We start from the raw sequence: 14,236 nt of genomic DNA, 5'->3' as shown, positions 1-14,236 counted from the left end.
CATCTAAAGATAACACATTCTTTTTTTTTGGTACTTTTTTGTACTAATTGGACAAACAGATTAAATCATGGCCTTACGCTGCCAGCATCCTGAACATGGCATGCTGTCCGTCCTTCTGAGCCAGCTGGAGGGGTGTGTCTCCCTCCTGATTGGGTAAGGTCAGTGCCCTTTGACCTCTCGGTTGGTGAATTAAAAAACGGGAGAGATGGACCAAACCCAAACGCACTGCAAGGTGTAGAAGAGTTTCTTTGGGCTGAAGCTCAGCAGCTAGAGAGAGAGAGAGACAAATAATGAAGAGGAAATTATATGCAGGCAGAGACATTCTGTTTACTGCAGCTTTACCTGAAATTAAAGCCAATTATGTTTAATAAATCAGATTTTCAGCAATTATGAAAGGCTTAAAATGAATAAAGATACTGGGTTTCAATATCTAGATCATGTGTACTTCAGGTAAAAATGAACTAAAATACAAGATCATCTTAATTATTTGCGGCCAATATACATTGGCTTATCAAAAAGTAACAAGCAATTGCAGTTCAGAAATGCGGAACTAAGCTTAACGTAATTAAGAAACTGTCACCATTACATAGTCTCTGCCAGAGAGCATAGACAAATAGACACAATTCCTTTAACAACAATGAATCTGAAGGATCAGTATCCAGATTGTTGTTAATGTTATGTGTTTATGAAAAAAAATTGCTATTGGCCGATATCATAATATCATAATTGGAAACTCCCAAATATCGTTATCAGCATCAGCCTCAAAACTCCAGTATCAGTCAGGCAATACTATACTTTACTATGTAATGTTAGACAGTAGCAACCAGTGAAAATGAAGGCTACAGCAGTACATCAATAATATTATCACCTAGAAAAACTGGATCTTTCACTGTGCCAACACCTGCTGTAAATCGGTTGCTGCCTTTTGTCTTGTGTGCAGTGGAGCATAAGGGAGTATAAACAATACGTATCAGGGCATATAAACAACCCCAATCCGATGTGACCCTGAATGACGCTTTAACATGGACTCTCTAGGCTAATATCATGCAACGGCACAGGATGGCAACTGCTGACCACAAATCCTCCATATAAACTTTTGTAAGCACAGTATGAAAGACTGTTTCAGAGAGGACCAGAGGTACTTTATCTTTGGGCCTGCCCTGTAAGTGTGGGTGAGAGCTGAAGGTTGCCATGGTGCTATCTTTCGAACCCATAAACAATGTGCAGAAGAATTCAACTTTTATTTTCTTGTTTCTTTACAATTTGTTGCCGGAGCCCTGGGACAAACTGCAACGCCCCGTCACCTCCACAATGGCCCCGTTAATTGTGACCCAGTTTCGACCGACTGAGAGGAGTGAATACTGAACATGCTCTTCAAGCAAAGTTCAACAAACAAGAATGTCATTGTCAAATACATCAGTGAATAGTGCACTGAGGCATTAGGGCCCAACAGCTACTTTGCATTTGCACCCCGCCCTTATTTGCATGGACATTGCAAGCCATGTACATATATTGTACTGCTGATACTAAGACTGTATGTGACCTTCAGCAGAAGGCTGAACATTTGTTGAGGGATCCAGTCTGTCTCAGAACTGATTTCCTTTTTCTTCCTATACTAAATTAAAAAATGTCTGGAACTGTAAGAGGCAATCAACCTTTCACCCTTATTTAATAATAATGAGGAGAGACTTCACTGCTTTGAAATAATGAAATTTAAAATAAATAAATAAATCTGAGGCCAGAAACAACTCTGACAGCTGTGGTGTAAAAAAGTGGAAGTGCAGTGCAGAGGAGGATTTTGGGAGTTGATTTAATAGACGTGGAGGTCTGCAAGACAACTCTAATCTGACTGAAGAGTAATAATGGCATTAATTGCTCCATCTTTGGAGCATACCAGCCTCTGTGCGGCTGGCTGGCTGGTCCTGCACATCATGTGATGAAAGAGCTGGGCTGCTGAGTCAGATCTCATGTTGGGTTTTGAAACCTACTAAACACCACCACTGTAGTGATATTAATCCTGAAGGACTAATAGTGTTTGTTTGTCATTGTCAAAGGGTCATTTCACACAAGTTAAAAAACACATCTAGCGGTATCAGGCTAGTTTTTGTTATTAATTAATTTCCCCAGGTTTTGAGATACCTGAGGTTTTGAGATTCCCAATGGAAATGTATAGGGATCTTTCTTCTTCATTATACAGGCTTTACTGTCGATCACATCTCAGCTGACTGCATACCCATATAATTTTACACAGCAAGACAATTTTACATATGATACATGTGTTATCTTGGTGTGTAAAAGTTGATATCCCCAACCATGTTGATTACAATTATTTGAAAAAGTAAATCTGCAATTATAATTGGATTACGCTAGTTTGGTGTAACGCTACTTAGCAAGTTAGCAGCATTACTTAGAGAGATATAAGTTTGATCATATGGGTCATTTTCTGACCCACTTGTGGAAGTAGATCTTAATGAACTATGATCTACATATTCAGAATGTACAGTGACAGTAACAACAGCAAAAAAAAGTTTTAAAAAGGAAGTCACATCTCTGCTAAGCAGAGGGGAATCCTTAACTCTTCTAGGAGACAGAAATAAATTCACACCACTTAAAGTTGCTCTGTTTTGGTTATACAGCACAATATGCAGATGCATCTGTGCTTTAGAAGTGCCAGAAAGTATCACTAACAGGCAAAGACTGGAATGGCGATAAAATTACTTCTGACAAATAAAAACCCACAAGATCTTGAGTTACACTCTCAGTTCCTATTTCATTACCTTCTCTAGGTTTACTGTCAGTGTTTTGCCATTGCTGAGGGTAATCCATGTTCGCCATTGCCTGTGTGATCTTCTCATCCAGGTGCCTGAGACCAGCTTCATCACCTGAACTTTGTCTGAGCCGCACATCCTCCTCACTGAGGTCTAACCCTACTGCAGAGAGCTCCTCGTCAGCTGCCTGCACCCACGTGGAAAACCTCTTCAGGACCTCTAGGTAGCTCTGGGGGCCAAGCTGGTCCCTGTTTGCACTCAGGTACTCTGCTGCTTCCTGGGCAACGTCCCTGAGGTATTCAAGATATGCTTCACCCTCGCATGGCTTGAGTTGGTCCTCTGCGTAAAAGTAGGATGTAACCGAGACAGCTTCCGCAAGGGCATGGCCTGTGGGAGATGAAAATCATGAAAGGTGGGAGTAAGACAATGACAGGCAAAGAAAAAAATCTGAGTGTTTTCAGTGGTTGAATTAAGGACATACCTGGAACTGTGAAGATAAGGGTCAGCCCATCATCTCCTGTTTTTGCTGCAGTCACATGTGTAAGTCCAGAGCCTTGTACAACAACATAAAACTCTGCATCTTCAGGAACACTGGCTTGTAACCTTACATGGGCCTCCACCTGTCCCTGAGAAGAGAAAAAGAAAATTCTTCAATTCAATTGCTTTAACAACACAACCAAAGTACATAATCCATAGTCATAATCATCATAATCATCACTCACTTTCACAAAGTTCAGTGTACTAAGGTGCAAAAATGGGGCAGCGGGGAAAAAAGAAAGACACCAGTCATTTTCTCACAGTAGGAGTGAGCTGCACCCCACTGAGTGTCTACTTCATGATCCACCTTCATAATGGGATTAATTATTTCTATTACATCATTGACCTTGTTTTGTATTGACCTCATCTAAACTCACCCCAGAGACACCCACAACTCTAAAGAGTGTCTACCCTCTGCTGAAGACATGGAGGGCAAGAGAAGCAGAAAGATTTTATTGAGTAGAGGCTCACGTGTGTAAACAAACACATACACTATCCCAAACACAGGCATGTTCTCTCTAGCGCTCACATTATTCACTACATCCGATATGTTGTGCAGCTGATGCAGGGACATCGAAGCACTCGGTAAACAGGGTGAATGTAGTGCCTCTTAGTCCCTGATAAAACTATGAACATGTTTTTGTCCTCAGTATTAATATAAATAACAGAAAACTAATTATTTTGCAGACCTTTACAAGCGGGTTAGCTCAGAGTGTATCTTTCAAGTTCAAGAGGGGTCTCATGCTTGGAGTTCCATAGTGATGCAATATCCTTATCTTCTGTTTTCTTGTGCTCAGCTTAGGGTTTTCTCGTGATTAATGAGGCTATCCTTAATTAAGCCGTATTATTAACACTTAAGGCTAAGGCATCCATCATATTAAAATGTGGTTTTAGGGCCTACATCAGCTTTACTTTACATTTCAAGAATGTAGCCGTGTCTTCTAAAGCCACCCGATCCAGCATTTTGTTTCTTCTCAATGGACAACTGAGTTTGAGTCTTAATTCGTGTAACAATTTAGAGGGAGAGTAGGTAAATACAAGGAACTGAAGCAATACGCAGTTGATAATTATAGTTTACATTGTTTATGGATTAAATATGGTCAACATCATTATCTTTAAAAAAGGCTAAGAGGTTACATCCACGCTACTGGCTTTGAGGCTGCACTGCAGTGCTTTGAGCTAAATACTAGTGTCAGCATGCCACCATGTTCAAAAAGACAATGTTAACATGTAGATGTATAACAGGTATAATATGTTAACTATATGGTTTAGCATGGTAAGTATATGTTACATGTTAACATGGTTACATTTGCTAATTAGCACTAAATACAAACAAAGCTGAGGCTGATGGAATGTCATTCGTTTGGCAGGAGTTTGATCATAAACCCAATAAGACAAAACAATGATGATGATGATGGAGCTAGACAAAAACTCCAAGCATTACCAAAGTTATTACCCGATCGATGCAGGATTTTTTAGCCCACTATTTATATCTGGGGGTTTTTGCATATGTTTACATAACACACCATTTGGTAGATGTTGAGATATTTCTCTAAAAACTACCACCCGCTGGTGGCACATGAAAAATCAGGGGATCACCAAAATCAGTACATCCCCTGGGGACTGTGAATGTCTAAAGGCCGAGATTGCCACAGGGGAAAGATTTCTGTATGCAACCTCATAAGGAAAGGCCATTTTGTCTGTGGCTAACCAATCAAAAATTGGGGTAGCATGAAGTCTACAATTATGACTGAGACTTCAAACTGATATAAGGCTTCCTTTTATTTACTTTGCCCCTAATCTCTTGAAGCTTGAGGCTGAGATCTGACTCAGGCTGCAGTTTCTCAGCTTGTTGTGTGCACTAAGTGGTTAGCCGCAGTACTACTTAGTGCACACTTATCACCGTTAATGTTATCGCTGATTGTTTTTCCACCTAACAAAAAGATAAGATGTCGGCCTGTGGTTTGTGCAGCTTTCCTGATTTCTTGCAAGGCTAGCTAGATTTGAAAAAAAAAAAGAATTCCATTAATTGTGGGTGGTGATGGGGCAGTGGCTAAGACACATGCCTTTAGTCTGGGAGACCTGGGTTTGATTTCCAATGTGACACATCCACCAATGTGTCTCTGAGCAAGACAGTTAACCACTAATTGCTCCAGAGCCGTGCGACATATAGCATTTGTAAGTCGCTTTGGATAAAAGCATCAAATATTTTTAAAATGATTAATTTTATTAAAATGTGACAGAATACCTTCACGTTAAGTAACCATGACATTTTATTTAACTTTTGCACTGGGAGGACTTTCTTCTTATAAGTTCAGGACAAAAATCACATCCACTCTCATAACAATTCTTTCTATTTATTGTCACTTGAGAAGTCGGATTTATCATATTATATATATTATATCCTTGATATTATAATATCAAGGAGCTTTATCCAGTCTGTCTTTAGTGTTTTTTTTAAATTGTCCTCCAGCTATTAGATTGAAATGTCTACAAAAGACACAGAAACATATGTGAACAATTATTGTTAATGTATTGATTTGGTTTTCACTCCTCCAAGGATGGTGTAGTTCCCACTTAATTGTCCCAACAATCTGCCGCAGCCTCAGATAATATTGGTTTACACAGGTACAATTTGATCAGACAGAATTTGTTTGATCCTAACTGTATCTCCTGTGCCTTGGGGAAGAGGAAGGAGGATGGTTGGCTGGTGATAAGACTGATGCGATCTATGGCCTTTCCTCCTGACAACACCTGATCCAATAACAATGAAATATTCAACAGCTTGTGGTTTTACCTCATGCCTCCCATAAGGGCAGTTCTCAGGTCAGGCATAGTGTGTTAATTATGGAACATAAACATGAGGAGATTTATCACATATGCAATAGGAGCTTGATGCAAATCTAAAAGGCAATCGTGCTGTTTAGATGACCTTAATAAGATATGAAAGCTGGTGGGCATTAATATTTGTTTTCATTAGAACACCAAATCCAAGGTTACACCAGTGACATGATTTTATAATTTCCCTGTGTTGTTGTCAATTCAGTGGAGAAAAACAACATCAGATCTGCTGCCTGTGGTCTCCAGGAAACCAGCAGTCATCAGCTTTAGAGCTCTTGCCATGATCTCCTGAGTGCAACACATAGGTGACGTCAGGGGAGCAAGATCACTGTCACTGACTGCAACAACAAAAACACTGCCAATAACAGTCAGTTCCCTGAGAAGACAGCCTGACGTCAGCAGGGACAGTGTGTTGTCTTTCTTTTATATTTTCACATCATAGTAGTTTCAGTTAAGGATCCAACACAAATTACATTTTGTCTCATTAAGAGACATTCTATTGAGCATTTAAGTGTGCTGAAAACCCCAGATCAAAGTACAAGAAAAGACATCTGTTATAGTCACTATAAATCATTATAACCTAATAGTTTAGCTTTGACCAGAAACAAACAGGGCGGAAAAAGGCATATGCTTAGAAACGTTTACCAACTTCCACATGCTCAATACATTTAATAAGCATTCAAACAAGCTAATACATCAAGCAAACCCTTTTTCTAACTCAACAAATACACATGTAAAATAAATAATTTCATATTTTTAGGTCATACAGCACCACAGTGACACATAGCATATCTGAGCTACAAGAAACTCAGTGGACAAGGATCTCATTGGACTCTTGAGGGGGACTAGAACTGTGCTGTAGGCCTTTCTCATACTCAGCTGAGACACATACCTCTGATTTAATCTGCTGTGCAAATTAGATACTCATAGTCTACATGTCAGAAAATGCTATCAGTAAAACTGGAGGGGTGCTACGTTTTTTTCTTCTTCAAAGAACAGGGTTCCGAAAGACTCACTGTTACATAATTATACCCAGAAGTACCTGAATTTTGGGCAAATTGTTTAGTTGAAAGGAATCATTTTTAAGACTCATATTGATATTTTATGTCTGCTATATTTGAAAAAAACGCTGTAATAAGAGCACATGTCTATTTGTTCAAGTTAAACAGAATTTCTTTTCTTTTATGATCGACTGGCTTATCAAATGTCAACAAATGACTGGCAGGGTAAGGTTTTCTATTGGTTTGACAGGTGAAAAGCATGGCAAACACAACCACCACAGCACTTAAAGGGGGAAAAACTTGTAAACCACAACAGAGAGATACCACTAGCTCAAAAAGCACTGTGATAACTGTCACCATCAAACCATGCTAGCAATTGAACAAACATGGTACAACAAGGATATAGGTATCTGTCCATTTGTGAACATCACATTGTGCTGTGTTGAGACAATCGCTGCCATAAAGAAACAAGACAATGGTTAGACCATGTGAGACTGTTTTCAGGCACAGCAGTGCTTCAGGCAAAATGTTAATGTCATTCTAAAACGCTCACAATAACTACCAACATATTGATGTTAAGCAGGAGTGAGGTTTACCCTCTTTGTGTGTTAGCATGCTAACATTTCAGTAATTAACTTAACTTAAACCTTAACTGACGGAATGGCAGTGGCTTTGCAGGTATAAAACAAAGTACTGGACAAACATTTTGACATGACAACAGTGTTGGTTGAAAATGTAGGTGATCAAAGTGTCAAATGACAAATATATTGATCCAGCAATAGTTTTCAGAAATCAATAGGATTCATCCTCTGGGGACCACCAATGGGGGGGGGGGGGGGGGATTTTACTCACACATGCGCACCTGGACGAACAAAACCACTTTGAGGTGAAGTCCTGCACTGGAGCTCAATGAAACCTCCTCAAACACATAAACTCCTACACTTTCTCCCTGAAATTCAATGCAACCATTTATCCATTGATCTGGCATAATAGTAACTGGTATGGCCCTGCCACTATCTTGTATGTGTGGAGCTGCACCATAACACTTTACTAAGGGTGTTGCAGTAATAGCCTTTATAAAACAGCACTGTGCCGTGGTTTGCCTACACAAAGCCTGGCATTGAAATCTGGATCTTATTCAGCGCCTGTTGAGCTGTGACCTTAGAGGGTGGAGACGCCACTTCCTCTTAATGGAGAGGTGTATGTGTAAGTGGCAGAGCCTGTAATGATTCACATCAAACTGGTCCTCAATCAGCCTCTGTGAGCGAGTGCAGGCAAATGTTTTGGAGCAAGCCCCCACTCCCTTCCTTCAGAAACTGGTGACACAGCAAAACAAGCAGACACTCCGCTTACCAGAAATCTGGCAACGCTTCAGTGACTGGCCCACCCAGGTTTCCACACACATGGGATAATAAGGGAGAGAGACAGACAGACAGAAAGAGAGAGATGGCGGATATGGAGGTTTGAAGGGGAAAAGGAAGACAGATGGAAGAAATGAACTTTGCAGAGTGAAACAGATTTCTACTATGTCAAAAAAAACAACAAGTCAAACACACGTGCACAACTTGTACTCTAACACGCTCCCAGTTCAGTTCATACACTGGTGTACTCCTTACAGTAAAAAGCCAAGAAACAAATAGGGATATTCTCTCATTCTGGCTCCCATGTTTACTGAGGAAGTCATGTTTTCAGAGGGCCTTGTCATTTGGTGAGCAGGCTGTGTAAGGCCTGGCTTCCCCAGGGACTGAAAGCCTCCTGGCTTGGGTTTCACCTGCGACACAAGGCTTGCCAGTCAACCACTGAACAGAGGGAGAGTCAGGACTCAGAGAGAGCAAAGAGATGGCTGGAGGGGAGGACTAGAGTTCTCTACTTCTGGTGAGAAAAAAACAGAACTGGGTCTAAATATGGGAGACTGCTCCTCAGAGTTCATGTACTCACACAACCACACCCAAACAACAGACCCCTGTACTAGATCATCCACACATCAGACACTTACAGACTGGAGCGAAACATATAGGCACTTACATACAGAGGCACCTCTCTTCTGTTCACCTCCATTTTCTCTCCATCTACCAGATGCCTGTGGAGGAAATAGTCATATTACTACAATATCACGATCATAACAACTGAAACTTTTCGACCTTTATTTTTTTTTTGTCCAAAGTCACTCCTGCATATGATGCTCTGCTTGTAGCCTTTGGGTGTTTGAAATACACCTGTATAGCTAAAGCTACAATAACCACAGAACAGTGTCCAACTCTTCAGGCGGGATGCGGCAGTGGAGGAAAGGGTAACTGTATCATCAGCACACACCTGATCCACTGTGACTTCACTCTCAGCTGTGAATAGTGCATGACTTAAAGGCTGCACAGTGGTGTTAGGCCTGTTGCACTTTGTCTAGACACTCATTTACATGAGCTGGTGCCTCTCAGATAAGCCAGTTTTAATTCTGTGGCTCAGAGGAAGACTCAAACTAAAATAATTTTCTCTCTTTCGGGTACCAATTAGGAGTGCAAATAATAGTTATTTTCGTTGTCGATTAATCTGATTATAGTTTTCTCTATTAATCGATTAATCATTTGTCATTATCTAGGGTGATGGTCTTAATGTGTTGTTTTGTCCAAAATATATTACATTTAGAATTATATTAAATAGAGTAAAGCAGAAAAACCTCACATTGGAGAGGCTGGAATCAGAGAATATTTGGCATTTCAGCGTGAAAAAATTACTTAATATCTTACTTACTTTCAATCAAAATAGTTTCTGAGTCATTATCATCAGCTAATCAACTAACCTTTCAGCTCTAATCCTTTTCTTCTTAAAGTAACCCATTATTCCACACACAATATTAAACTGCCAATTATTTCTCATGTTAACACTTACTGTCCGTACTTTATATGTATATTAAATCATAATTGTAATGCAATGTCTTCTGAATCTCGTTTAAACCCATATTTACTTCATGTACTTTTATGAAAATCAAACTGTAAAGTGAAACAGTATACCAACATTAAGAAGAGGACCCAGTATCTCAACAGCAGGTGAGGTCACATTATGCTGTAATACACTTATAGATGTCCTTTGGGTTTATGTAACAATAATATCACTATCATATTTGAGTGCTGCTATATTGTGTCTCACGGACATCTTACCAATAGAAGAGTGCAATGCCACAGGCCTGGGCATCCATCTCTGTTTTTAATCCTACTCATGTCAATGGGGCTAAACTATTGTAAATGGAACTAGATAAGGTTTACGTGTCATATTGTAGAATAAACATTGTCCTAGGTTGGCAGGTTGCGCCCCATTACGTCAACAAATGTGAATATTCTGGTATGCCTGTGTTTATGCAAGGTTTAAAGACACAATCTGAATACACACATAAAAAAGGACCATGGAAATCACTTGTAATGATTAATCTTAAATCCAAATGCCCTGCTTTTCTAGTCAGTCATTGTCCTCAGCCTGACTTCAGCCTCTGAAATGTTTAAGAAACCTAACCTGGCTGGTGGCCACGCTCTTCAGAACAGAGCGTGAGAAAAGAGATTACAAATAACAAGAGAACGCACACTGTCACATAGCATTAAGGAAACTCATTTTGACATCTATATAAGCGATGCAAATATTTTCAGACATGAGCAGGCTGATCCTGTTGTCCTGAACATTTTTTTCAGGTGATGCATGATTGAATAATCTAATTCCTCTCACATGACAAGCCGCAATCATTTATATGCCACATGAAAAGGTGCACAATTTTACTTTCAGCCTCTTGGTAATTACACTTTAATGTGCGACACATTATGATTTGGAACATGATAAATTTGGGAATTGTGTTACTCATGGCTTCTCAGAAGAAGATGCTCAAAGGAATGGTGAAATTAACACAGATGCCACAATCAGCAGTGCCATTGTCATTAAAAGTGTGAAAAACTTTTTTCAGACGACTTGATGATTGTGATAGTAACACAAACATGAGCGGTCATATATGAACCTACGTTGGAAAAAGGATTTGTCACTTACTTGGAGTGTAAACAATAAACTACAGCCACCTTTTCTATACCCTTTTAGTATTAATAGGCTATAATGGAAAATAACCTCACTGCTAAGTCACAAAGATGTGAAACAAGCTTTTAAAAAATAGCTTAACATAATCAGCACTCAAACACATCCTTCAGGAACAATAAACGACCTTTACTGCTTTCACTGAGAAGTGAAACTTCTGCATACTATAGACAAATAGTCAGTAAATGCATCAGCGCACAAAGACCACATAAGTGACGGGGTCGTCTAAGAGAGTTTGAATCAGTAATGTTATGAAGTCGCCTTTTTTTACGTTTTACCTGTGAACGCATCAGCATTTGATCGTCTATGAATACAGTCTATGCTATGAATCAAAAAGAGTGAAAATCCTCGCGATAATCTCACTGCACAGTGATGCTTTCTTACTGACTTCATCAAAAGTTATTTTAAGCAGAAGTTCTTTCAAATGAAGATGAATGAGCTTGCCATTACCTGCTGTCGTCTCTCTCAGCTCTCTGCACTCGGTCCGATCAAGAAGTGTGGGCTTCTGTCGGGATCTCAAATCGCACGACTTGTTCTCTTTACAAAGGAAAAAAAAGTTTCTGCTGCTTGCTTCTACGCTTAATAACCACGTTTCACACCCTTTACTCCGGCTTTTGTCTCCGCTTCATCCGCCTCTTTGCTCCGGGAGAGAGGCGGTTTCGTTTGTTTGCAGGTGTCGCCAGAGTTCTGCAGCCTGCTGCTCTGGTCCAGCCCCCTCTCACACACCGGGCTGCAGAGCCAGGAACATTCCCATGATATGATATATGCCCGTGTTATCAGTTTAATGTCGCCTCACCTGTATGCAAACAGTGAGTTTAAAGGACTATATTTACAGTATAATAACTGCACGTTATGCTGTTGTATATAGGCCTACATCGGGGTCAGTCGAGGTCAGATGTAATTTCAATGTCCTCCAATCAGAGGCAAGTTGTAGTGATGTCACTTTCACGCTCAGCCGTTCCTGTATGTTGGCTCTGCTTGTAGCCTACACCAAGATCAACACATATGTTTACAGTGGTGGAAAGAAACTATGTAAATTTACTCTGTTGTGCTCAAGTACACATTTTAAGTAATCCTACTTATACAGAATATATCCATTTTATACTACTTAACTTAAGTGGCTATTTACTGTAGATACGCAGTTTTTACTACAGCAGATAGGATACTAGTATGTGGAATTTGCGTTGGCTAACAGTGGAAGGGGATAGTGGAGATGATAATAGTGTAAATTATGTCTTAACACTGACGTGCAGTAGCCTATACACACAAAACAGTTTGTATAGTTATATAAAAAGTTTGTATACACAAAACAAATACAATGCATTTTTATAGCTAGATAAATATATAAAGTAGGCTAGTTGAAATTAGCTCCACCTCAGCCACCTGCAACATTAAAATGCTGTTTACACATTAATACAGCAATAATATTAATCCATACAGTATACCGCCTCTTCCACCACTGCATCTGTGGTGTTTCTCACTCAGGAACACACTGACGAAGAGATAATAATAGTATGAAACATACCTCAGAAGTGTGTTTTATATAATTCTGCGGTATGCATTAAATGCAATCATTGGGCAGGTGTTATTATTATCTCCTGTGTATTTATGCTGTCTGTTTTTGTCACAGGAAACAGTTTGAGGCTCAGCTTGAGGCTATAAGATAATATTTACTTGTGTCAGAGGTGTTGTGTCTTAGGGGTACTCCAGCAATTTAGTATTGCACTCCCATAAAGTTAGGGAATTGCCATAGAGACATATTTTTTAAAGGTAATGAAGATGCTGTAATACAGCGATTCCCAAAGTGTGGAGCTGCCTCTAGGGGGTGTGCGGCAGGAAATATGTAATGGTGGTGTTGTAGTGTAATAACTACAATAATACTTTTTGTGGATTTTGTTCATGAAATGAAAACCTGAGTGGAAAACTTTACTTTGTAAATTTAATATAAAATTAGAAACATTATTATTAATAATTAGCACACAGGGAATACCTACTCACACACCCCTTTCACTCTCCCTCTCCCCTCGCTCTCTCTCTCTCTCTCTCTCTCTCTCTCAAGGTGAGCCACCCACGCTGTACTTACAAATCCTCATATGGATCCTCTTTTTGTCCATGTTATCTGTTAATGAGGGTATACACAGGGTACGGTTTGTGAGAAAACAGATGGGGATATTTTGAAACTTTCTTTTTGTCATGGACAGTGGTCTTGACTCTCACTAGCCCTCGGCCTCCCTCGCTACGCTTGGTGTACAGTCTCAGGGTGCTGGATTTGGGGTGAAACCCTCCATGCATTGTGAGGAGCTTTCTTGTCTTGATGTCAGTGGCCTCTATCTCCTCCTTTGGCCAGTTTATTATACCAGTGGGGTATCTGATGACTGGCAGGGTGTATGTGTTCATGGCTCGGATCTTGTTCTTCCCATGCAGCTGACTTTTCAGGAACTGCCTTACTCTCTGTAGGTATTTGGCTGTGGCGGACTTCCTTGCTACTTCTTCATGGTTTACGTTAGCCTGCAGCAGCCCAAGGTATTTGTAGCTGTTCTGAACATCTGCAAAGTGGCCTTCTGGTAGTTCAACCCCCTCGGTTCTGATCATTTTCCCTCTTTTTGATACCATGCGATAACACTTGTCCAGTCCAAACGACTGGTCCCTGTAGCCAGTCTTTGTGATGATCTGGCTGAGGGGGCTCAGGCCTATGCAGGCCTATATGCCGCATTTTATGGTGACACGGGCAATTGGCTTTGAGTTGGCTTCCAGACTTGTTTTCCACAGTCCCATTTAGTTCTTGATGAAAGCTATTAGTGTCCTGTTGATCTTGTACATTTCCAAGCATTCCAGTATGCGGCATTGAGTCGTAGGCTTTCTTGTAGTCAATCCAGGCGGTGCACAGATTGTTCTGCCTGGTCTTGCAGTCTCTTGCAGTCTTGCAACTGGTGCTTGGCTCCCCTGGTATTACTGCCCATTCCCTTCCATGTCCATGTATTGAGCCATGTGCCTACTCATCTTAGTGGCTATGATGCCTGACAGGGT

General features: G+C 40.2%; 1 protein-coding gene across 1 annotated transcript in view; it reads right to left on the bottom strand.

Moving 5' to 3' along the window:
- The window catches only part of arhgef28a (Rho guanine nucleotide exchange factor (GEF) 28a), a 40,597-nt gene extending 28,715 nt beyond the window's left edge, over nt 1–11,882 (bottom strand). The window contains 5 exon segments of the mRNA XM_038733524.1: nt 78–267; nt 2,778–3,155; nt 3,250–3,394; nt 9,173–9,227; nt 11,660–11,882. Coding sequence (XP_038589452.1) covers nt 78–267; nt 2,778–3,155; nt 3,250–3,394; nt 9,173–9,205 — 746 coding nt within the window. The 5' untranslated portion in view covers nt 9,206–9,227; nt 11,660–11,882.
- Between the last annotated feature and the right edge of the window lie 2,354 nt (nt 11,883–14,236).

This window comes from Micropterus salmoides, unplaced genomic scaffold (genome assembly GCF_014851395.1).
Source record: "Micropterus salmoides isolate LMB-PRFRI ecotype aquatic unplaced genomic scaffold, ASM1485139v1 Ms_hic_scaffold_20, whole genome shotgun sequence".
NCBI classification, from domain to species: Eukaryota; Metazoa; Chordata; class Actinopteri; order Centrarchiformes; family Centrarchidae; genus Micropterus; species Micropterus salmoides.
Note: the sequence above shows the minus strand (reverse complement) of the source record. Positions and strands in the feature narration are given on the sequence as shown.